At 45.7% G+C, this 25,843-nt stretch overlaps 1 protein-coding gene and 1 long non-coding RNA gene across 20 annotated transcripts in view; both read left to right on the forward strand.

The window, feature by feature from the left end:
• The window catches only part of IKZF4 (IKAROS family zinc finger 4), a 69,543-nt gene that overhangs the window by 16,972 nt on the left and 26,728 nt on the right, over positions 1–25,843 (forward strand). For 8 of the 19 annotated variants that reach the window (XM_043506466.1, XM_043506463.1, XM_043506464.1 and 5 more), the window contains one exon: positions 22,507–22,561. In XM_043506466.1, coding sequence (XP_043362401.1) covers positions 22,507–22,561 — 55 coding nt within the window. Of the gene's footprint in view, positions 1–4,081; positions 4,430–8,408; positions 8,529–17,056; positions 17,266–22,503; positions 22,562–25,843 lie in introns of those variants that run through there. The other 11 variants (XM_038378257.2, XM_043506462.1, XM_043506475.1 and 8 more) reach the window with 8 other exon arrangements.
• Positions 9,160–13,486, forward strand: LOC122458340. Its single transcript, XR_006278339.1, has 2 exons — positions 9,160–9,351; positions 12,920–13,486. It is a non-coding gene; the product is annotated as an uncharacterized LOC122458340 (long non-coding RNA).

Here is a 25,843-nt window from a genome sequence, read left to right on the forward strand (position 1 = left end):
GGTGGCTGTTCAGATTCTGGATTTCACAAGTTTCCATGGCTTGGACGGTCCAAACAGCATGTCTAGGGGGCAGCTGATGCAGAGCAGTTACAGGGCACCAAGCCCCAGTGGAGGCAGGGTGGGACTACACAGCGCTGGCTCGGCCCCCACAGAGGGAATAAGGGCACCGTCGGGGAAGCTGTGTCTGGCCTGCGATGGGAAGAGATGGGCCTGCGTTGGCGCGTAGCACCCTTGGGGAGGGCAGCGGACACAGGGCCACTCGCAGACCAGTTGTGTTGAAAGTCAGGAGCGGTTGGTAGGCACCCACCCCCACATCCCCCTTTGGCTAAGCCACCAAACCAGCCCTGAGCCAGGCAGGAAGGAGCCCACCAGGGGTGTGCTCTGGGCTCGCCAGGAGCCTGCAGACATGGGATCGGGGTGGGCCAAAGGAGTGTTTGTGGGTTGGTTCTGGAACCTCAACCCTCCAGGATACGCATGCCCACCCGCCCCAGCCTGGCGCCTGCCCACCCGCCCAGGCAGGGGACGGATACGAGGGCTAAGCTTAGTGGGACTGGTTTAGAAGGGACGAAGTGGCAAGAGCCCAGGGGCTGCTTCTGGGAACTGCCCCCCCATCCCCAAACAGGAAACAGCCCCTGAAAGAGGCTGTGAGGGGAGAGTATGTGGGGTTGGGGGGGGGGTAGCCTGTGGGGGGAGGGAGATTCCCCCTTCTCAAATTGGGGTGAGGCTCTGGGACCTTGAAACCCCTGCCCAATGGGGATGAGGGTGACACCCATAGTGATGACATGTCCACTCAGCAGCCCCCTCCCCAACTCTAACCGCGAAGGGGGAGTGGAAGCCCTGGGGAGGGTCAGTCCCATCACAAGGAGGCTCTGGGCCTGGCTCCTTGAACTTTGGGGGAAAACCTATTTTTCTAGCTGAATTTCCCTAATAAAAGCTCCAGAATTTGGTTCTGATTTAACGGCCCTGGGTTGTTTTTTCCCCACCAGGGCTGCAGATTTGCCATGTGGCGAAGGCTGGCCGTGCCCTGCAGCTGTCTCTGCATCGCCCACTCTGGGCACTGAGCATACAGCCCTGCACTGAGTGGCCCCCCAAGGGCTTGGGGGCTCTCCAAGAAAACACACCAGATCTGCCTGGCCCTCAGTCCCCTTACACCCCAACCCCCATCCTTGGGCGAGTGCTTGGAAGGGGAGGGAATGCGGCATTCCTGCACCCGGGGGCTTGTCCTCTCCCAGGCAGAGCAGAGTGTGTTGGCTCGGGGCAGTAGTGGGGCGAGGGGCTGATGGCTCAATGGGACCCAGGAATGCTGAGGAGGGTGGGTGTGGGTGTGTGTCAGGCCATGCCACCAGCTGGCATTGCCTGGGTTTGACTGACTGGGGGGGAATTCTCCCCTCCACAGAGAGCATGTGATAGAGACTCTGGGAGGCAGCAGGGCCTAGTGGAGAGAGCCTGCCCCCATGTTTATTCAGCACCTGGCACAGTGAGGTCCAGTTACAGCCGAGGCATCTACATTCCCCTATAACACAAGTGGCAGGCATAGTGGATCTGAGCTAACCTCCCTTGGAGTCAGTGGAACTCACTTCCACAGGCTTTAGTTCGGGCCTGTAAACAACCACCCAAGAAATGGGCTACTCAGCCTGGCCCTGAGCCAGTGACAGTGATTTGTGGCTAATGGATTAATTGGTATGTGCTGTGTGAGTGGGGGGGGGGGAGGGGTTTCACAAGGCATTTAAATCAAAGGGCAGGAAGCTAGACCTGAGGCCATTGCCCATTTGAATAGTCAGGGGGGCTGGGAGCTATGGAAACCTGCTCTGCAGTAGGAAGATGTGCCATCACTGCAGCCTTTCCATGGTCCTGTTAATAAAAAAATGTTACCTTACTTCTCTAACACTTTCCAGCCTCTCTACCTGCCACTGAAATGCAGCCATCTCTGGGGTGGAACATGGCAGCTGTAGAACAGCACATGACAAGGCAGCAGTGATTCCAGGTGGGGAAATGAAGAGGAACATTGTACCCAATTGAAATAACAAAAGGAAACAGACTATAATGATCAGGGCCGGGCACTGAGGCGAATACAGACTGTGTCATGAGGTCTTTGTCATTCATCTCTGGTGCATTGATTTGGACCCAGATCCTCAAAGTGCCTAACTCCCATTGACATAAGCCAGCACTGACCATCTGCCCCCATTGGATTTCAATGGGAATTAGGTACCTAAATGCCTGAGGATCCAGCCCTCAGTGCTGGCTCCAAGGGAAGACTGCCACCTACCAAGTCACCAGCGCACTTCAAGTGATGAAGGACCCCAGGATGCTTAGGGAGAAATGCAGATGAGCCCTGCTACCTAGGAATCAAACCTGACCCCTGGGGTAACTGACACAGCATCATTCACCAAGAAAGCAGTGATCACTGTGTAAATAGCATGGGTCGTGAAATAACATGATGTAGCCAACAGAGGGTCCCCTCACTTTATGGCACATTTAGCAAAACATCAGATTTCATGCAGCGAGCCAGCAAAGGTTTGAAGTGGCTCATGTCTGGATCAAAGGGAAATTCTGGGAGCAAAAGGTCATTTGACTCTGAGTCAGCTCTGAGGCTCCGTGCCATTTGCATATTGGATAAAACAACTGAATTAGCTAATTTGGTCAAAAAATCCCGAATCCAAAGAGATCAGAATTAGTGTATGCAGGGAATTGATTGCATCCTTCAGACAATGCCTCAGGCTTCAAAGGGAACTTCAGACTTGGACTGACCAGACAGAGCCTGAAGAGGGGGAGAAGGAGCAAGAGGAAGTGGCCCAGGGAGAGTCGCCGTTTGAGCTTTGGTAAGAGTTCTGATGATGATCATTACGTATAACTTGTAGTGCAGTCAGAGCCCTAGTCGTGGCCCCGCCGTGTGAGGTGCTGTACAAACACACAACAAAAGACCTGATGGTCTATGCAGCGTAAGCAGGTGTAGCTCCCAACTGAAGCCTGAAATTGCACCTGCCTGTGGTGGGAGCGAATCTGGCCCATCATCCATATTTCTTGTCTTTATTTTCTGTAATGAAACTAATTCCGCTAAGCGCAGGTCAGTAATAAGCCTATCCTCAGGATGGGCCTTTGCAGCCAAACGTTCAAAATGGCCACTGATTTTGGGAACCCAACTTGAGACCCCCCGGGGCCTGATTTCAGAGGTGCTGAGTGTCGACAACTCCTATTGACTTCAGGCAGCTTTGCTCTTTAAAAGAGCCAGGACCAAAATGAAACCGACTCTGGTCCCAATCCTGCAGTGAGCTGTGTGTAAAAGCAGAGCTCCTTGCTGGAGCGACAATTGTTTTGGGTCCTGCACTAAAAAGACAGACCGCTAGCAACTATTCCTAGAAACAGGTGGGAAGTACAGGAAGCGCATGGTAGCACTGGGAGGCCATGAGAGGCTGTGGGTTAATATGCAGGGACACACACACTGCATGTTCATTAGTAAGGAATGAGCTTAATCATCAGTTTGCTGGTAATTAATGTGTAATTCCTTAAGGCAAATGAATCAATTTGGGAAATAGTTATGCACTAATGAGTCATGAATGTTATGTCTTCACCAGGTTATGCTGATTTTATAACTGTTCGCACTGGACTCTAATTGACGAGCTAGATTTCTGGTGATCGATTATTCATCAGTTATTTATGTGAATTAATTTTATTTAACACGTTATTGATTGTGACTTACTGCCAAGCTGTTGTCCTGTTATTTACCCGAGGGTTAGGGTAGAGTGATTATCAGCTGATTATCGATTATTAATCAGACGATTATCGATTATTGATGGATTTGATCAGCCGTCGCTTTGGAAATCATTTGGTATAACAAATAAATAATGACAGTCCGTTGAGGGGGAGTTAATTCAGGATCGATTATCGATCGTTGCCAATACCGCTGATCGATCATTATTAATCGATTTTCTCCAATGCCCTCCACCCCGCCCTGCCAGCTGTAGCCTGCGGGCCCAGCCCTGCCCATCGATGCTCTCGACGCCGGCCTGCTCCCCCAATCGATGCTCTCGGCTGCTCCTGCGGCAACCTGGCTATCGACGCGCTTCGCCGCTGCTGGGGGCTTCTCCTTGGCTCGATGCTCTCGGCACTCGCCTGCTTCCCTGGCTCCCGAGGGCTTCGCGCCCAGTGGCTCCCTGCTCGCTCGATTCATTCGGCGCTCGGCGGCTGCCAACGCCCCCCGGAACGATGCTCTCGGTTGCTCCCTGCCAGCTCGATGCGCTCGGCGCGCGGTTGCCCGCGCCTGTCTCCTGGCAGTGGGACCGGAAGTGGCTCGGGGAGGGGAGGGGGGCCCGGTCCCTCCTCAGGTGAAGCCGCCGCCGATGGAGCCGCCGCTGCGGAGCCGCTGAGCCCCCCAGTCCCCACCCCGCAGCGGCCGGGCCGGGGGGCCCCTCCCCTCAGCCCCTCCCCTCAGGTGAGAAGGGGGCGGGGCAGCCTGGTTGGGGGGCAACGGGCCGGGGGGTGGGGGAGGGTCAGTGGGGAAGGGAGGGGGTGGCTGTGCAGAGGTGATGGGGGGGTTGGCAGGTCTGAGAAGGGGTGGGGAGGGGTATGGGGAAGGGCTGGCTATGGAGAGGTGATGGGGGTGGGGAGGGCATAGAGGAGGTGGGGGAGGGCTGTGGGAGGTCTGAGAAGGGAAGGGGGTAGGCTGTGGGGAGGGGATAGAGTGGGAGGGGGTAGGCTGTGGGGAGGGGGATTGGGCTGGGCTAAGGGGTGGGGATAGAGGAGGTGGGGGAGGGCTGTGGGAGGTCTGAGAAGGGAAGGGGGTAGGCTGTGGGGAGGGGGATTGGGCTGGGCTAAGGGGTGGGGATAGAGGAGGTGTGGGAGGGCTGTGGGGAGGTTTGAGAAGGGGAGGGGGTAGGCTGTGGGGAGGGGATTGGGCTGGGTTGAAGGGCAGGGATAGAGGAGGAGGGGTAGGCCGTGGGGAGGTCTGAGAAGGGGTGGGGGTAGGCTGTGGGGAGGGGATAGAGTGGGAGGGGGGTAGGCTGTGGGGAGGGGGATTGGGCTGGGCTAAGGGGTGGGGATAGAGGAGGTGTGGGAGGGCTGTGGGGAGGTTTGAGAAGGGGAGGGGGTAGGCTGTGGGGAGGGGGATTGGGCTGGGTTGAAGGGCAGGGATAGAGGAGGAGGGGTAGGCCGTGGGGAGGTCTGAGAAGGGGTGGGGGTAGGCTGTGGGGAGGGGATAGAGTGGGAGGGGGTAGGCTGTGGGGAGGGGGATTGGGCTGGGCTAAGGGGTGGGGATAGAGGAGGTGTGGGAGGGCTGTGGGGAGGTTTGAGAAGGGGAGGGGGTAGGCTGTGGGGAGGGGATTGGGCTGGGTTGAAGGGCAGGGATAGAGGAGGAGGGGTAGGCCGTGGGGAGGTCTGAGAAGGGGTGGGGGTAGGCTGTGGGGAGGGGATAGAGTGGGAGGGGGTAGGCTGTGGGGAGGGGGGTTGGGCTGGGCTGTGGGGTGGGGATAGAAGAAGAGGGGTAGGCCATGGGGAGGGTCATTGGGGGGGTTGGCAGAAGGGGTGGGGGCAGGGGCAGCTGTCCAGGAGTGAAGGGGAGCTAAGGGAGGCATCTGGGGTGGGTGGGGGGAGGTGAGGTGGGTACAGAAGCATCACTCTGGGCGGGAGGGGATGGCTGAGAGGAGAAGACTAGGGTAATAGGAAAAAGAAAAGGAGTACTTGTGGCACCTTAGAGACTAACAAATTTATTGGAGCATAAGCTTTCGTGAGCTACAGCTCACTTCATCGGATGCATTTGGTGGAAAAAATGAAGTGAGCTGTAGCTCACGAAAGCTTATGCTCCAATAAATTTGTTAGTCTCTAAGGTGCCACAAGTACTCCTTTTCTTTTTGCTAATACAGACTAACACGGCTGCTACTCTGAAACCTAGGGTAATAGGGTGCAGCTGGCTGAGGGTCGAGGGCTGATAGGGGAACTATTGGGACTGGGGAGGGGGAAGAATTGGGGAGCATTTCCCTGTTGCTCAGGAGTCCCAGACTTCCTTTTTGAAACCCCTCTTCTTCATGTTTTAAAGGGGGGAGCACTGGTGTAAGAGGGGGTAGACTGGGGACATACCTGGGTCTGTCTACTTTCCCTTCTCTGTTCCTCTCCATTTACTGCCCTGCAAGCTTGGTAGCTTTAGGGAACTGGGGAGGGGAGGGAGTTACACCCTTCTTTCTACAGGGATCAGACTAAAGAATCCACAATAAATCGTTGCCTCCTAGGGTTTTACTTGTAGTTACTTTTGGAAAAGAGGAAAGAAATGCTCTCCGTTTCCCCCACCCCCACTTCCTTGTTACCCTTCTCCCTTTATGTTGGCCACTCCCAGCTCTCAAATGGTCCTATAGTTTGAAATGATATTCCTCTAGAAGAAAAAATAAACTTAACTTGACTGTTTCGTTGGCGCATGGCGTGGGTGAGTGGGAAGAGTGAAGGGTTTCACGTTTTTAGAAATGCAACTAAAGTTGCTTATTTATAGTCCTTCAGGGACAGTGAATCTTGTTGGATTTCCATAAAATTGCTTTGCTTCCCTGCTTCAGTCCAGTGTCTTGTAGGTTGATTTGTTTGATCATCTTACATTCTTGGAGGAATTACTTTTCGGCTGGGCAAAGTAACTTACCCTTTTCCTAGCTTGGCAGATGCAACCGTGTGCACATTGTATTACTTACAGCCGGTGTGATGGTGAAATGGAATACTGTCCTGTAATGCACACGCACAAGATGGCGGAGTTAAGGTTAAGGCTGCTATTGGATAATACTTAGCACTTTTCATCTGAGAAGCGTGAAACTGTCAGATTGGTGTCTGGCTTAGATGATGATTTCCCTGCTCAGCTTTATCTCTGCACTAACAGTTCCATTTGTTGGGGTATTTGGAAGATTTACTCATAATCTTGAATGTCTCTACCCGCTTCAAATCCCTCTGAGGTGGGGAAGTGCTGCTATCCTAATTTTACAGATGGGGAGCTGAGCCACAAAGAGGCTAAGTGACTTGACCGAGGTCATTCAAGGAGTCAGTGGTGGAGCAGGGAACTGAACAGAGGTGTCCCACACTGGCACCTGTGATTACTTTATTTGTATTACCATAGTGCATAGGAGTCCTAGTCATGGACCAGGCTCCATTGTGCTAGGCGCCGTGCAGACCTAGCCAGTGGACCATCCTTTCTTTATCATCTGATGTTCGGTACCTCAGGAAGAGAAGGAGGTATTGTGCAGAGTGCCATCTGCTGAATGGCACCCGATCAATGATGTTCGCCTCATAACTGAAGACAACTTAGATCCAAGCAAAATCTAAGCTTCCTTCCCACATGAGGAGTATTGCCTCACTACAGCACACACAAACCCTCCACAAAAGCATTCCTCACTGGGACAAGGCATTGTCCACAGGTGCCATTTAGAAAGTTGCGGGCCCGGTATGACACATTCAGTAGGGCCCCACCCACTCTCATTTCACTTTATTTATGCAGAGGTGAGAGATGTTTTGGGGGGGCAGCCCTGAGCTAAGGGCCCCAGTACAATTGCCCCTTATCAGCCCTGGTTGTCCATGCAGTCCGTGTGCATTTCCACAGAGGCTAGGCTTGGGTTCTCCAGCAATCGCAGGGGAGGGCTGTATTAATTCTTTTCTATCCATATGCAGTACCTCAGCATAGGTAGGGGCCATGGAGACTTAAGGAAGAAGGATCCAAATTTCCTAGTGTGGCAGGGGTAAGGCGCATGAAGAGGCACCAGCAGCAGCTTTGCAGCGAGACGTTCTTGGACCACAAGCTGCTGTTGGCAGCTTGAGGATAAACGTAGCTGCCTCTTCTATGTACTCCTCTGTCTGGTCGTGGGGCTTTTGATGTTGAAACTGAACTCTCGAGTGAGCTTACCAGGCTTAGAAGTGGCCTGTCCTGGAACCTGTGTGCTAGAAGCAATGATATTTCTTATCTGTGGTTCAGCTGCCCCCAGAGAGAGGGATGGTTCTGTGACAAAAGCACAGGGCAGGAGTCCCTTGCTATGTTTCTAGCTCTGCCACTGACTCAATGTGTGCTTTTTGGCAAGTCATATCATGTCTCCATGCCTCAGTTTCCCTATTCATAAGGTGGGGGAACATCTTGAGGAAGGTTAAGAAAATGTAATGCTTTAATCATAATATTTGTAAAGTGTCTCAAGGTCCTCAGATAAGTGGTTCTGTGTTAGTGCAGGGAGCAGTCCATTCCTCATGCCCTGAGTCTGCTCCTCTGAAACAGTACGTTTGGCGTACAGAAGTGCCAAAGGCAACGTTATCTAGGCAAAGCTTTGGAGTGTTTTCAGACTAGGAATCAAGGTGTGTTCTTACCACTAAAGACAAGGCAGTCTGTAGTTTTCATGTGTGTTAGCAGGTTGAGGTACACGCTAGGAAACTAGAATGTGAAAACTAGTGTGCCTTGTCTTCCCTAGGATTTCACCTCATGTTAGCTAGCGCGTGGTACGATCACTCCCCTTTTTGCTTGGTGAAGACCGGGGCACGGTCGTTGCTGAGTTGTTGATCAAGGCTGCAGAGGTATCGGGAGGAGAAGGGTAAGTATTGTCCTCACTTAGAACTTGTCTTGTGCATGTAGTGAGAGATCCAGTGCAGATGTGATAATGATTTTGGGCTTCGGCTTAACTTTCACTTTCAGGGACTCCATGAAACCTCAGAGACCTCAGTGAGTCATGCCCCCCAGCTTGCAAAGACTGAGCTTGGAGACCTAGTGAAAGGTCACTGTTTAGAGTGGGAGGCAGCTTGGCCTAGTAGTTAACTTGATTCCCCAAAAGCCTTAATTCCTTTGGGAAATTTATACAGCAGCAGCTTGTACTCTGGTAACGGAATTATAGGACCACAGATACTAGGTTTTGGTCTCCCATTCTGGTGAGATGGAGATGGGGTTATCTGAGGTCACCAGAGGGGGAAGAGGTAGAAAGTGCCAATGCGGGGGAGAGAGCGCGCCTGAGGATTATTTATTCTGTTTGCAGTGGATCAATTCAGTTGAAAACTTGTGTGTGTCTGGCATTGGTACAGTTAATGTTAGTCAAGTACATTGTGTTTCTATACTCCCTCATGTTGGATCTCAAAATATTGGTGTTCAAAAGTGCAGTACGCCTTTATTTGTAAAGATCGCTGTCACTCTAGGGTGGTGGGTGGGAGTGGGACTGACTTTCCATTTGTCTGTGAATCCGTCTAGGCAAATGCCGAGGAGGTCGGGTTTTCCTTCATTCCCTTAGAAATAAAAGAAGCTTCTTGCATTTCATGCTACCTCTTGTAGTTTTGAGCATAGCAGCCCATGATTATGGTTATTATTTATTCAAATTTTGGTAGTGTCCCGAGAACTCAGCAAGGACCTAGATGCTGTTCAAAACCACGGTAAGAGGCGGTCCTTCTTTTTATGCTTTGAATTCAAACTTTGATTTAAAAGTTTTTTAATTTGTGTTTAAGAGCAGTAGTTGAACTTACTATTTTATTATGCCTCTATCAATGGCCTTTAAATAAAAAGTATATTGCTACATGGGAAATGTACACATAGGCCTCCTATTAGCATTATTAGAAAGTTACATCTCTGGGAGACTCTTTCCAATAATATAATCCTTAAAAAAATAAAAAGCACATTTGCTTCAGTCAAATAGAGTTCTTGTAACAGTTCATATTTTATATAAAACCACTAGGTTGAACCTAATTTTGGATGTTGCCCAAAGGAAATGGATTTAGATCTCTAAAGTGGTTTATCATATCACTTGCGTGCACACACACACCCCTCTGATTTTCAAGCATTATCTTTATAGAAGGGACAGAATTTTTACTCCTATTTTTGCAGCCTTTAGAGTAGGGGATTCCAACATGGGAGGTTTTTTTTAAGAGCTGCTTGGTGTTAAGTGTGCTTGTCCACTGATGTTCTTATAAGTTGGATATTTTCCCCTTTCCTTACAGTTTAGGATGCTGCAAAGTGTAAGAAAAAGGTGGTGATGAGTTGACCAGAGCAGTAAAGGGGACCTGTTTATTAGGATAAGTCCCTACGACAAAGGGATCTCACTAAACTGGGTGACTGGCCGAGGAAATTCAATGCTGATAAGTGCAAATGCACGCTGGGGGAAAAAAAATAATTCCAACTATACATACCAAATGATGTAGTCAGAATTAGCTAAAAAGAAAAAGGAGTACTTGTGGCACCTTAAAGACTAACAAATTTATTTGAGCATAAGGTTTCGTGAGCTACAGCTCACTTCATCGGATGCATTCGGTGGAAAATACTTTTGGCCCTCAAAATACTTTTGATATTTTCCACCGAATGCATCCGATGAAGTGAGCTGTAGCTCACGAAAGCTTATGCTCAAATAAATTTGTTAGTCTCTAAGGTGCCACAAGTCCTCCTTTTTCTTTTTTGCAAATACAGACTAACACGGCTGCTACTCTGAAACCTATCAGAATTAGCTGTTGCACTCACAAAAGAGATCTTAGGTGCATCGTTGGTAGTTCCCTGAAAACATCTGCTTAATGTGCAGCCATAGTCAAAAGAATTCCCGATGTTAGGAACCACTAGGAACGGGATAGATAATAAGACAGAAAATATCATCATGTCACTATTATAAATCCATGGTATGGTTACACCTAGAATACTGTGTGCAGTTCTGGTCGCTTCATCTGCAAGATACATTAGAATTGGAAAAGGTGCAGAGAAGGGCATTGAAAATGATTAAGGGTATAGGATAGCTTCCATCTGAGGAAAGATTAAAAAGACGGACTGTTTTTCTTAGAAAAGAGATGGCTAAAGGAGGATATGAGAGAGGACTATAAAATCATGAATGGCACAGAAAAAGTGAATAGGGATGTGTTATTTACCGCTTCACATCACACAAAAATTAGGGGTCACCTGATTAAATTAATAGGCAGCAGGTTTAAAACAAACAAAATAAAGTTCTCCTTCACACAGCACACAACCAAACTGTGGAACTCATTGCCAGAGGGTGTTGTGAGGCCAAAAGTATAAGTGGGTTCAAAAAAACAATTAGGTAAGTTCCTGGAGGAAGGTCCATCAATGGCTATTAGCCAAGATGGCCAGGGACACATCCCCATCCTCCAGATATAAACCACTGCTACTAGAAACTGGGACTGGATAAAGGAGGGGATGGATCTCTCAAAATTGTCCTGTTCCGTTCATTCCCTCTGAAGCTTCTGGCAGTGGCCACTGTTGGAAGACAAGAGACTGGGCTAGATGGACCATTGGTCTGATCCAGAATGGCCATTCTGATGTAGTAATCTTCTGTCAAGTGGATGAGTTAGATTTATTTCTAGATCACATTTCTTTCTCCCATTCCTAAAGCAGTAACTTAAAAAGGCTGCAGCTTAACACCTTATTATTACATTAAATTTGCCCAGTAACACCTCATTAGACAGCACGCTTCATAATAAGCACCCAAGAACATCAGTGGTCCCTTCCCAATTCAGAAACAATGCTCAGGTAGACGCTGCCTTTTGGTCTAGTATTACATTGAATTCATTTTTCCAGTTATACTGCAGGCTATTTACTAAGCTATTACAAAGCATTAATTTTATCCACTGCAGTTGAGTTTTCGTTATTTAAGGGACAAAGACAACATCCTGATGGGCTAGCTCTGTGTTTTGATTTTGTCTATTTACTTGCTAATTTGTCCAAATCACTCAGCTGCGAAGGGTGTTCTCCAGTTCTGCTCTAGCAGATAACTGCAGCTAGCCGCGGCAGCATCCGAGTACATACTCGGAGCTGGGAAAGGAGCTTCCTTGGCATTTAAATTATTGGCAGTTTGATTAAAAACAAACATTTTTTTAAATCCTTTGCACTGAGCTTATTTTTTGAAATGCTTCCAATGACCCAAAAAATAAAAAAAAAATAGTTCATCCGATGAACGTCTGTCTATAGCAAAGGTGGAAAAAAGTCTTCATGCTGGAAAATAAACTGCTGGTGATGGAAACAATGGGTTGGAAAAAGAAACTACAGGGGCGTTTATGGCTCTTATTAATTCTTAACCTAGCAGAGATGCTAATTATGGCTGCGTCTGCCCTAGATCTATTTCTTCACACGTTCCACAGTTGAAGTTCAGCTGGTGATGTGATCTTGTATAAATAATACTACTACCCAGCACTTGTGTAGGGGCGTCTCATCCATAAGTCTCGAAGTGCTTTACCAAGGAGGTCAGCATCATTATCTGTAGGATGGGGAAACTGAGGCACAGAGTTAAGGTGACTTGCCCAGTGGTGGCGCTGGGAATAGGGTTCAGTGCTCTGTCCTCCTAGGCCATGCTGCCTCAGACCATAATCCTCTTCTGGACTCTGTATACATTAGCACTCCCACCATTAGTACTTTGGTTGGAGCTGCCAACGTGCACAGACCTCTTGGGTAAGTTTATCCTCTGTCAATGACTCCATGGGTGACCAAGTCATTAGAAGAAAGAAGATGTTCTGAAGAGTTTCCTTTTAGACATTTGCTTTCCCTTGTTTGAATGATTCACTTGTTGAACGGACACTGCAGTCAGCTTGTGAGGCCTCCCTGTGTTCTTCCTGGACAGCCCTATGTTGGAGGAGAAAAGTAGCCTATGTTGCAGTGTTTGCTCTTGGTATTTATTTCCATGGGCATGTTTTCAGGATTGGGAATGTCTCTGTCTGTTCCTGATTAGCTTCGTGTCAGGACTGAAACTATTTCAATTATATCCCGTCACCCTAGTAAAATAAATTGTCTTCAGTTTTCAAAGCATTCTTCTAATTGGTAAAACCACCATAGAAAAGTCCAAGCAGAGAGAGGTTCTGCAAATCTTTGAAGTGATGCCACTTATTAAACACTTGCTTGTCTACTGATCATTGTTATCTCAATTCCTGGCATTTGGTATTATATCTCAAAGTGCTGTACAAACATTAGCTAATACTCACAATTGATGTTATGAGGATCTTCATCTGTATTTTACAGATGGGAAACTGAAACACAGGAGGTGAAATTTACTTGCCTGTATCAGTGGTGGTTGGGCGTGGAACTCTGAAGTTCTTGATTGCCAAACCTGATGCTCGGACTGCTAGACTATGCCATCTCTCTGATGTCTTGTATTGTAGGAAGGCAGCAAGGATGTATTTCAAAGTTCTGACAATGCTTCCTTAGGAAACCAAGTTCCTGAAGAAAGTTTTTAATAATATAAAGCTGACCTGCAAAGGAATAAAATTTCTTTTTTTTATTGTATTTTGTTTACTTATTGCTTCCTTGTGATGATAAAATGTAAGGGTTTGTTTTTGTTTTTTTTTTTTTTAAACCATCAGCAATATCAAGTCTTGTCTGTCTTGTTTTTGATGGAAGGTTCCTGCAGGACTAGAAAATTGTTGTGGGAACTTTCTCAGCACTTAGTTGAAGTACCAGTTTGAATCTTTCACACACAGCTTTTCTCCCAAGAGTGCATCCGATGTTGGAGTTAAATAGATGCTTAGAAAAACAATGTTTGGAATAAGTCTGGCTGAAAAATAAACCAACAAATCTTCCTCTTCTTAATTACTTAGCTTTCTGTTTTTATGGCTGATTCTTATATAAAACATTTTTGGTGATGGAGAAAATAAACCAAATTCCTATTGCAAAAGGAAAGTAAAATTAGAACAGGAGCATAAACTCTGGCAAATCAAGTGTAAAAGTATAATTAACATACCCCCGATTTGTTGGGGGAAGAGTCAGCACGGCTTTTGTGAAGGGAAATCCTGCCTCACCAATCTACTAGAATTCTTGTAGGGGGCTCAACAAACATGTTAATTGAGTGGATATAGTTAACTTGGACTTTCAGAAAGCCTTTGCCAAGGTTCCTCGCCAAAGGCTCTTAAACGAAGTGAGCAGTCGTGGGATAAGAGGGAAGGTCCTCTCGTGGATCAGTAACTGGTTAAAAGCTAGAAAACAAAGGATAGGAATAAATTATCAGTTTTCACAGCGTAGAGAGGTAAATAGTGGAGTTCCCCAAAGATCTGTACTAGAACCAGTGCTGGTCAACATATTCATAAATGATTTGGAACAGTGGGTGAACAGTGAGGTGGCAAAGTTTGCAGACGGTACAAAACTACTCAAGATAGTTAAGTCCAAAGCTGACTACAAAGAATTACAAAGGGATCTCACAAAACTCTGTAACTAGGCAAGAAAATGGCAGATGAAATTCAATGTTGATAAATGGAAAATAATGCACATTGGAAAACATAATCCCAACTATACATAACAAATAATAATGTCTTAATTAGCTGTTACCACTCAAGAAAGAGAGGTTGGAGTCATGGATAGTGCTCTGAAAACATCTGATCAGTGTGCAGTGGCATTTCAAAAAGCTAACAATGTTAGGAACAGGTAGGGTGACTAGATGAAACGGAGAAAATATCGGGACACATGGGGGAAGCAAAAAAAAAAAAAAATAAAAAAAGTGGCCGGAATTGCCGAAGCGCCAAAAAAACCCCAAAAAAACCCCACGCCGGTGCGGTCAAAGCCAAAATATCGGGACATCGCTCGGGACGCAGGACAAAGACCTAAAAATCAGGACAATCCCAATTTTATCGGGATATCTGGTCACCCTAGGAACAGGATAGATAATAAGACTGAAAAGATCATAATGCCATTATATAAATCAATGGGATGCCCACAGCTTGAATACTGCCTGCAGTGCTGGCCGCTCCGTCTCAAAAAAGGCATATTAGAATTGGAAAAAGTACAGAGGACGACAAAAGTGATTAAGGGTCTGGAACAGCTTCTGTCTGAGGAGATATTAATAAGACTGGACTGTTCAGGTTGGAAAGAGACGAGTAAGGTGGGATATGAGAGAGATCTGTAAAAGCATGATGTGGTAAAAGTGACTAAGGAAGCGTTATTTACCCCATACACCTAATATAAAAACCACAGGTCACCTGCTGAAATTAATAAGTAGCAAGTTTAAAACAAATATAAGGAAGTATTTCTTCACACAACGCAGAGTCAACCTGTGGAACTCCTTGCCAGGGGATGTTGTGAAGGCCAGAAGTGTGACTGGGTTCAAAAAAGCCATTGATGAACCTATCCTCCATGTTCTATTTCCCAAGATAGTCGGGGACGCAACCCCATGCTCTGGGTGTCCCTATACCTCTGACTGCCAGAAGCTGGGACTGAACAACAGAGGATGGATCGCTCAATAACTTGCCTTGTTCTGTTCATTTCCTCTAACGCATCTGGCAGCAGATGCTGTCAGAAGACAGGATGCTGGGCTAGATGGGCCATTGGTCTGACCCAGTCTGGTCATTTTTACGTTCTTAACTCAGAAAACGTACTGGACAGTTATTTGCTACACGGATTTAAAAGCAGCTTGAAATCTCACTTCTGCCATGCATTTTGGATTAATGGTAACATAAAAATTAATAGACCGAGTCAGAAGAGTACCCAGAAGTCACCTACTACAGGACAGGCCCAACAAAGAAAATAACAGAACGCCACTAGCCATCACCTTCAGCCCACAACTAAAACTTCTCCAACGCATCATCAAGGATCTACAACCTATCCTGAAGGACGACCCATCACTCTCACAGATCTTGGGAGAAAGGCCAGTCCTTGCTTACAGACAGCCCCCCAACCTGAAGCAAATACTCACCAGCAACCACACCCCACACAACAGAACCACTAACCCAGGAACCTATCCTTGCAACAAAGCCCGTTGCCAACTCTGTCCACATATCTATTCAGGGGACACCATCATAGGGCCTAATCACATCAGCCACACTATCAGAGACTCGTTCACCTGCGCATCTACCAATGTGATATATGCCATCATGTGCCAGCAATGCCCCTCTGCCATGTACATTGGTCAAACTGGACAGTCTCTACGTAAAAGAATAAATGGACACAAATCAGACGTCAAGAATTATAACATTCAAAAACCAGTTGGAGAACACTTCAATCTCTCCGGTCACTCGATTACAGACCTAAGAGTGGCTATCCTTCAACAAAAAAAACTTCAAAAACAGACTCCAACGAGAGACTGCTGAATTGGAATTAATTTGCAAACTGGATACAATTAACTTAGGCTTGAATAGAGACTGGGAATGGATGAGTCATTACACAAAGTAAAACTATTTCCCCATGTTATTTCTCCCCACCCCACCCCCCACTGTTCCTCAGATGTTCTTGTTAACTGCTGGAAATAGCCTACCTTGCTTGTCACCATGAAAGGTTTTCCTCCTCTTCCCCCCCCCCCCCCCGGTGCTGGTGATGGCTCATCTTAAGTGATCACTCTCCTTACATCACTCTCCTTACAGTATGTATGATAAAACCCATTGTTTCATGTTCTCTGTGTGTGTGTATATAAATCTCCCCTCTGTATTTGCCACCAAATGCATCCGATGAAGTGAGCTGTAGCTCACGAAAGCTTATGCTCAAATAAATTTGTTAGTCTCTAAGGTGCCACAAGTCCTCCTTTTCTTTTTGCGAATACAGACTAACACAGCTGCTACTCTGAAACCTATAAAAATTAAATTGTCCTTATTTGAAGAGGGCTTTGTCTAGGGAATGTTTATAACAAGAGAGGAGAAATGTCTTCAGCCACACAAAATGCAGCTTTCTATTTGATGAACGCAGTTTGGCTTGAAGGTGTTTTGATTTGTATGTTTCGTTTTTCATGAACAAAAAGTGTTAAGTGTTAATGTCTTCTCTCTTGCCTGTGAAGGAAAATACATAAGTTCTCAAATATATTCCATCAGGTACAGACCTTACGTGGGCTTGACTGAAAAATCAGAGTATTTTATCCAGTGTATGTTACAGGCTGTTGTTTGAAAGTTTATTCTGTTGCTTTTTTAAAGCATGGTCCTCCTACCTCTTTTTGCATTACAACTTTATTTGATACTGTATTTCTTATACCAGCTGTGTTCCAAAACAAAGTTCAATAACAGCTGACGAGGGGGCAGAGAAATTCAGAGGTTACAGGCAGGAGAGAAAAGATGGATTTTGGCTGCAATTTGCAGTAGGATGAAGTCAGTTCTAACAGCAATTATTGTTTTGATGTTTTTAATTTGGGATCTTTCAGCATTAATAGGGCCATTTTAAGGTCACGTCCAACTCTGTAAATGATTGGAAGCTAAGTATACATCTTGCAATATCATCTTAGATCTCCACCCCTGTGCAGAATGGGGGCCCTAAACTCACGCAATTATAACGTATTTCCCCAGCTCTTTCAGCATAATAAGCGGAGGCATGCTAACCCTAAAGGTCACTGAAAGATTCTCAATCTAGAAAAGATCTTGAAGGAGCGAATGAAGCGAGTACGTTTTAGCACCATCGACCCTGTGAGTATCTTGTTTTCTTTGCACCCTTAGTGGAGGGGAAAATAAATGCACAGCACTCTGAAGCTGCTGGTGGCAAGTTTGCTTCTGAGTTGAAAAGCACAAGCTGTTGCTTTTGCCTTGATTAGTGGATTCACTGAAGCTGGAAGTTTTCATCACTCGTTGCGTTGCTTTTGTGGGTTAATTGTTTTCATGCCATTAAAATGTGAGGGTGTTCATTTCAACTGTTCCCTAGGGAGGCTCCTGTTTATCCCAGCTCACAGCTTGAACGGCACAAAGAGTCCAATTTGTGCATCTTAAACAGTGAATCATGGCGAGCACAAAAATAAAATGTACGTTCTCTCCAGGGAGACGATACACATGCAGATCAACTTGGAGTGTTGGGCTCTCGTGAGGATCTGAAGAATTTTAATCATTGTGGCCAGGCTTTCCATAACCCTGCTGTAGGATCTGGAGCTTTCTGCAGAAGGCAGGCTTCTTCTCATTAGGGGTTAATGTTCATTGTGATCCTACTTGTAATAATGCAGATGCCTCAATATAATTTGGTTGGAATTTAGTGTTCTCGCTCTTGCAGTTATGGCATCGGGAATCTAAAAAGTGTTCCACGGCTGACGTTGGGATATTTAAAATGCAGAGCACTATTTCACAGTACTTGGGGTATTACCAGAGTAATGGGATGAAATTAAGAGGAGAAAAATTTAGATTGTCTTCCAGTGAGAACAATAGGACTGTAGAATTGTGTCTCAAGGGACTGATGGAATCCTCATGGTTTGAGACGCTTGGAAGTAGACAGAAGTCTGGGGACAGATGGACTAGGTGTGACCTAACAGGATTTTTCTATCTCAGAATTCTTTCATAATCCAAATTACTACTAAATACATTGTGATGCAGCCTTTTCCCCCCCTCCATAAGGCATTCCAGGCCTAGCTTTTCTCAAAAGCCTCTCTCAGTGCAAAGGACATTTACAAACTGCATCACAGTGAGATTGGAGATTTTGCTTTTAATTGGGCTATTTCTGAGGTTTTTTTCCCCTGAGTCTTGTTACTAGGGAAAAAGTCCTTTATTTCAGAGGGGATGAGAACTTCAAGCAGTTCTAAAGCCACTCTGCTCTAATTTTAGTGCATTTAAGTTCCTAATGCTCAACCTGATGACCATGTCTGAAAGCTAGGAGGACAGGGTAGGTATTGGCCTGCTCTCTGCCACAGTAGCAGCGTGAGATGGTTTGACTTAATGGTCAAAGTGTGAAGTTTGACGTTTCATGTCCCTGTAGCTGCAGGGTCAAATCTCCAGAAGCATGGACTCTACCCTTTCCAAGGAGATAAACTGTTTTGTGCATTTTGCTTTTACCCACGACCTTATAAACCAAGGAGGGTCATGACTTTTCTGTGTGGACATCAAAGATCCCATGGGACACTTTTCTTAAGAATAGGGGATCGTCCAGTGATCTAAATATCCCCTTCCCTTTCAATTGTGCAGACCATTCTGGAGGCAGCTGTATTTCATAGGGGCTGATCATTCAGCATTTGTAAAAGGCTTTGGGACAAAGGTAATGTTGTAAATACAAGCGCACTCCAATCAAGCAGTTGCTAACTGGCAATTGAGCGCAAACCTGAGAACGTAACCATTTGATCTTCCTTTATAATCAGATTCCTTCCAGACCCAGCGCGTGTCACCAAAATGTAAAATTCATCCTTTGAAGCAATCAGTTTCTTTAAACCCGGGATTGTTTTTGATCACCTGGCATTGCCGACTTTGAGATCTAGGGTCTGATCAGTGCAGATGGGGTGTGTGTGTGTGTGTGTGTCTCAGAAAAAAAAATCAACAAAACTCTTTGTTTATCTGAGGGTCCTGAAGGCCAGTCATTGCTAGTGGGTTTAGATGATAGTGCCTTATTCACCAGATGTAGCCAGTCTTCCAAAGTAAAAATTCCTGCTTCTCTGCACCTGGCTTGGCCAACTGCTGTAAGGAGTTCCCAGTTCTGTTCTCCCCTTTTAAAATACAGAGATGGTGTCTGAGCCTCGCTTCCTCGATGTTGGGCACAGACTCCTTGACTCGAATGGGGCTCCTGGTGTGAATAAGGAGTCATGGCTGCGGAACTGGGCCTCCAGCTCGGCAGCGCTTGCGGCATTACTTTCCGATTACTTCGCTTGTGTGAAATTAGTCGATCTCGGTCCTGTTCCTTGCTAGTCCCTGTGCACAGTTGAAAACAAAAATTGAAATTTGTTCTTTGCCTTGTCCAAGATGCCAAGGATTGAATGGGGCCCAGAGTTCCCTCTAGGATGGGGCTGAGGCATATTGGGGGTGTACAGGGAAGCTTGCACTGCTTGCGTGTTCAAGTGATGTTGCACTGGTGAGCACCAACTCGGTGGAAAAGCAACGAACATCCTGGCTGCAAGAGTAAGTCCGGTTTGGCTTGTCCTGAGTGTGGCGTTACAGAGCCAAAGCAAACTCTGCTTTGTCATTAACAAGGGTCTTATGGCAATAGATGGGGCAGTGTTAGTTCAAGTTGGTGTCAACAGAACATGATTTGAAATGGGCACCTGCTTTATTAAACAGTAAAATCAATTGGGGAAACCTGAGAAATGGACCCACTTCATACCAAATAATCCACTTTTAAACATCAATAAACCACTCATCTTTCAAAAGATTTTAGGATAATCCCTTCACATTTTGTTGTGGTATTTTGTTTTGTTTTTTAATTGAGTGTTTTCAATGGCTTCTTCAGAGTACAGGGAAAGGGGAGAGAGTGCACTAAATAACAATTATTTTTATTAGCGTGTTGTGTGCCCTTTGTATGGAGCCAGGCAAATCCCCAAGTGTGTGTGTGTATAACATTAAACGGTAAAATGATGGATTCAACAAAAATAAAAATGCAGGAGGCACAATTACTGTATAACCTGGTGTTGAAATATATATTTCGACCTACATTATTTTCATCTCGTAAAGTTAATCGCCACTGTGAGTAGGAAGCTTTTCCTGTGTAATTCAGCCCTTGGAATTGGATAACTGGCAAATCCAGCGTTTTGAGTAGCAGGTAGAGCAAGGGCCCGTTGTCTCCAGTTGTTTTAAAACTGGGATGACAGTAAAAGAAGGGAGCCTCTCTGCTTGATTTTTTTTTTTTTTTTTTTTTTTGGTCAGTTTATGTAGCATGATTAACTGTGAAAATGTGAGTGACACATCGGGGACCGAGTCCTCTTGTTTATCTACGAAATAGGAGCAAGCAGCCACGTAAACTCCCCCACACTCCCACCATCAAGGTTTGTCTTTGCTTTGGCGATTCCATACCACCTTTAGGACTGAGAGGGCAGTTTCTTACTGGCAGCAGAGCCCATTTTAGTATTTGTAATGGGGATACTTGCATTACTGGAACTGAGCGGAGACCCACCAGCTCACAGGAGAAAGACAGACAGACTGACAAATAGCTCTCTGATGGAAACCACCACCATTGCTGACCTGACCTGACTTTAAACTGGTGACCCAGGAGCGAAAGGCTCCGTGTCATCAAATCCAGCTTGTTTTTATGGATGCTTTTCAACTCAGTGTGGGTTGGCAAGACCTAAACTTCATTTAAAAATGAGTAATTAGAGCTGGTGGGTTAATAGAAAGTGATTAGTAAATTAATGAAATAAATAAATATGTCCTGCTTTTCATCCATGAATCTGAACACACTTTACAAAGGCAGTCAGTAAACTTGGCCTTGCTTTGCAGACGAGATACAGAGTGACCTGGCCAAAGTCACCCAGGAGGCCTGGGCAAAACTGGGACTAGACCTAAGCTTTCGTGAGTCCCAGTCCATTGCTCAAGCCACTAAGCCGTCCTGTCTCCCTGGTTGCCCTGTCCATTTCTGTACTGATTTCCTCTACGCTCCTAGCAGTTTGGTTATAAAATTGTAACGTTAACACATTTATTTGAGTTCCTTTGGTTTAAAAAAAAAAAATCCTCTCTAAAATGGGAATGATCAGAAGGGGGTAACTCAGATTTTCTCTGACCTTTTTGTTTTTTAAAAAAAAAAAAAAGCAGTTTGCACTGGCTTTAAGTAACATTTGATCATTAAAAAAGGGAGGAAAAAAAGTTAATTCTATTGGTCTTTTCCCCTTTTAATTGTTCTCTGCAGCAAATTCTCTTAGTTTCTGAACGTACCAACTGCCAATTACAGCGTGAATTCTAAACAGCCAAACTTGTGTTTTTTGAGGCTGTCCTCATTTTGTTTTTTAAACAACCAATGTAATTGACAAAAAGCCATTTGGATGTATAAAATGTTCATTATCTCTGCAGGGCATCAAGTAGCAAAATAGAAGGCAGATTTTGCTGTTGTTCGAACGTGGTCTTTGGAATGGCTGTTGCCAGGCTACTCAATGGCACATCGTGTGCTAGTTTTCAGTCTCTTTGCCCAAAGAAGCATCTTTTTTCATTGACAAAATGAAGCTGAATGCTTCAGTTAAACACTTCTCCCACTCCAGACTTCATGTACCTGCTGCCACCCCATTTATATCAGCATCAGTTTTCCATAGAGAAGTCCCCTGTTGAAATGGGGCATGGCAGCCAAGACTCAGGTGGATTAAATGAATTGTATGTACAGCTACTATCATATCTCGCCACTTGAGGTTTCAAATTAATTAGCAGCGGCCTGTGGGCACTTGTCCTTCTGGACCAGTGAAGTTTGAATCAGGTCTTGCCTTGTCAGATGCTCCAGGAGAATTGACAGCTGCTTTTCCCCCTGTCTTACACCACTTCCAGTGTTACGAGTCTGACTTTTAAGAACTAATGCCATTTGAAAAACAAACTGCCGTGTAACTGCTGCAGAACTGTGATGGCGGAGAGCTGAAGGCAGAGGCTCGGATGAAAAAACACTATTAATTTTGTTTGTTGGGAATCATGGCTTGTTAGTTGGATGCTATGTACTGTAAACTGCCAACCCTTCATCGCATTGACCACTGTATAATAGCTACAGCTTAAAACCAGTTTTTGCTTTCCAATAGAAAGTTGTTTCTCGGTGCCTAGAAAGTAGCTCTTTAGTGGGCAATAAAAATTTAGTTCCAAAGCGGGGATCAAATCAAAGTTTTAGCTTGTTCCACTCTGTCAAAGTCAGTGCTGCAACCTGACATTTATAAATCAAGGCTGGGTAAGTAATTCATCCACTATCAGAGATTGATGGGCCCTTTTACTAAAGAGGTTGTGTCTGGGAAGAGATTCCAGCCCTGCATTTCCAGAGTCTTGCTGATAGACCCCTGCTTTCTCTTTCAGCAAAGTACCTTAAAGATGGATATAGAAGACTGCAATGGACGCTCCTACATATCTGGTATGTCACTTGTTTTGCTGATGTCCGATATTTTGGATGTCTATATTTCAAAAGGCCATTTTCTGATGCTCAGCAGTTACCTGTATGGGAGTCTAATGCCGGTGTGTTGCTTTGCTCCACAGCTCTACCATAACGCACATAATTTATGGTGGTGATATGGATTGTTTTCAGATTATCTAGCGTATCTTGTTAATACTAATATCTGAAAAGTATTAACACAAGTTGTTGGCATTCCCTTTCTCAGCAACAGATATGTCCACTGTCAATAAGGACAGTTTTAGAAACTGAGTTAGAATTTAGTTTGCCAGGATCAATTATAAATTGATTATACCAGATTTTAAACACTTGGTTACTCGTGTGTGATGGTCCAGTCTGTTCAGGGTGCAAATCCAGACCAGTGAGGGGTTGTCTCACCAATTGCTATGCAACCCTGGGTGCCTTTCAAGGCCTTGATACTGTAGTTCTCAGCCTGCTGGAGATTAACGTCCAGCTCACAGTCAGCAAGAAGCATACAGATCACATCCCGAGTGTCTGTGCTTAGACAGCCATGGTTCAACAGCCTAAATATAGCCCCATTCTGGCTTCCACCAGCCTGGGTTACAACCATTGAGATGACTCCAATGCACCCCCCTCCCCCAAAACCGTATGCCTTGACATGTCCAGCCCTTTCCCGGCCAGCTCGGGGAAATAATAAGGTTGATTTGCTCTTGTGAAGGGTCCCATCCCACCAGCTCATCACTTTAACTGGAGTTAATACTCACTTCCAGTTCAACACAGCACTTGCTTGGTCTATAGTAAAAATAAACCATTTTATTAACAAAAGAGCATGAATTAAATGAGTTCAAGGGAATAAAGGTAGAAAGGATACCAAGTAACACACAACAAATCATGCTTCCAATGGCTAAGACTTCATTTACCAAGCTACTATCTGAGTTCAAGGTAAAATCCTTACCATGTGCTCCCAGCAAGATAACTCAAAATGGCTGATCATACCAAGGCCAAGACCTTGTCACAGAAGAGCAACAGGCAAGCTTCCCTTGTCTCCCCAAGTGAAAGATCTTCAGGGCTCTCTTCCCCTTCTCTCTAGTCAAGTTCCCACAGACTGCAACCCCCACCCCCTTGGGTTGAAGGAGCCTAGAGACTAGTACACAGCTGCCTCCCCTACCTCCCTGTCTGCGGGGGAGCTGTTCCTTCTCTTCTTTAGCCACACGTTTTAAAAGATACTATTAGTGAGTCTTCATAATTCCTCCTAGAGCGTTAATACAGACATTTCCCAAGGACATTAATCTCCAGCATGTTCCAGGCATTCATAAATGACCTGTTGTTGTATTCAGTCAGTTGATTCAGTTGCATATGATTTGATGGTTAGACCCCGCGTCTCTATAGCTCAAATAAAATTTCTCTTCCCTGCTGGGGTGTAACCATGCTGTCCCCCCCCCCGCATGTGTTAGCTTAATAGCTTTATTTGTCTGTAAATGTATTCTCATTGTCTTTCAAAAAATTTGGAAGTAACTGCCCGGTAAAGAAACCACGTTCCTTTGTGTAGGGTGGGGTAACTCCCGTGTGACTGGCAAACGTATTTTAAGAATTATACTTTCAGTTTCTGTCCATAACTTTGCACCAGTTTCTTGCACCTATGTGACCCATCGATATTAATAACCAGCAAGTTACGAGCTTTCCAATGACATTACATGGCACCTCAGATACAGATTATAACAATAGTGAGTTTGGGGATGCTGGGCTGGTCGGGCCAGCTGCCACTCCTTGCTAGATATCAGGAAGCCCCTTGCCCTCTAACCATGGGCAGTTCTGAATGTCATCATGTGCTCGTCTGTTTGGTGATCATTAGTACCTCAGGTCCTCCAGACCACAAGTCAGATCTCGGCCCTCGCTGCAAACAGAAGGAAAAGTGTCTTTCCAGTGACATCTCGCTTGATCGGCAATACTAGATAGTCGAAGGTGTTTGGTACCCCGCTTATGTTTATAAGATGGATATTTTAGTCTTGCCTGTTAGACTCCGTTCTTCTGCACATGAATACACAATGGTAAACTTGCAATCACATGTGATGTTTAAGACTCCATGGCGTCTCTGAAATATCTGTCCCGCCAGACACTGTGCTATTGTTTGTTAGAGAATGTTAAGATTAAATCTGGAGCCAGGAAATGTTGCGAGGTGTGTGTGTGGGGGGGGGGGTAAGTTCACCTCTTTGTTGTTGATTGTTATGATCTGTTGGCAACATGAAGGCCCTTTTGGGTGTAGGTGGAGAGAGTGGGTCAGACTGATAGTGTCAGGCAGTCAGTGACTTGTGAACTTCTTGAGATGTGGGCCCAGGAGTGCCAGTGGGTTTCAGAGACTAGAGGTTTCAGAGTAGCAGCCGTGTAGTCTGTATTCGCAAAAAGAAAAGGAGGACTTGTGGCACCTTAGAGACTAACACATTTATTTGAGCATAAGCTTTCGTGAGCTACAGCTCACTTCATCGGATGCATTTGGTGGCAAATACAGAGGGGAGATTGATATACACACACAGAGAACATGAAACAATGTGTTTTATCATACACACTGTAAGGAGAGTGATCACTCAAGATGAGCCATCACCAGCAGCGGGGGGGAAGGAGGAAAACCTTTCATGGTGACAAGCAAGGTAGGCTATTTCCAGCAGTTAACAAGAACATCTGAGGAACGGGGGGGGGGGAGAAATAACATGGGGAAATAGTTTTACTTTGTGTAATGACTCATCCATTCCCAGTCTCTATTCAAGCCTAAGTTAATTGTATCCAGTTTGCAAATTAATTCCAATTCAGCAGTCTCTCATTGGAGTCTGTTTTTGAAGTTTTTTTTGTTGAAGGATAGCCACCCTCAGGTCTGTAATCGAGTGACCGGAGAGCTTGAAGTGTTCTCCAACTGGTTTTTGAATGTTATAATTCTTGACGTCTGATTTATGTCCATTTATTCTTTTACGTAGAGACTGTCCAGTTTGACCAATGTACATGGCAGAGGGGCATTGCTGGCACATGGCATATATCACATTGGTAGAAGTGCAGGTGAATGAGCCTCTGATAGTGTGGCTGATGTGATTAGGCCCTATGATGGTGTCCCTGAATAGATATGTGGACAGAGTTGGCAACGGGCTTTGTTGCAAGGATAGGTTCCTGGGTTAGTGGTTCTGTTGTGTGGTTGCGGGTGAGTATTTGCTTCAGGTTGGGGGGCTGTCTGTAAGCAAGGACTGGCCTTTCTCCCAAAATCTGTGAGAGTGATGGGTCGTCCTTCAGGATAGGTTGTAG

The sequence above is a fragment of the Dermochelys coriacea genome, chromosome 20 (genome assembly GCF_009764565.3).
Source record: "Dermochelys coriacea isolate rDerCor1 chromosome 20, rDerCor1.pri.v4, whole genome shotgun sequence".
Taxonomy (NCBI): domain Eukaryota; kingdom Metazoa; phylum Chordata; order Testudines; family Dermochelyidae; genus Dermochelys; species Dermochelys coriacea.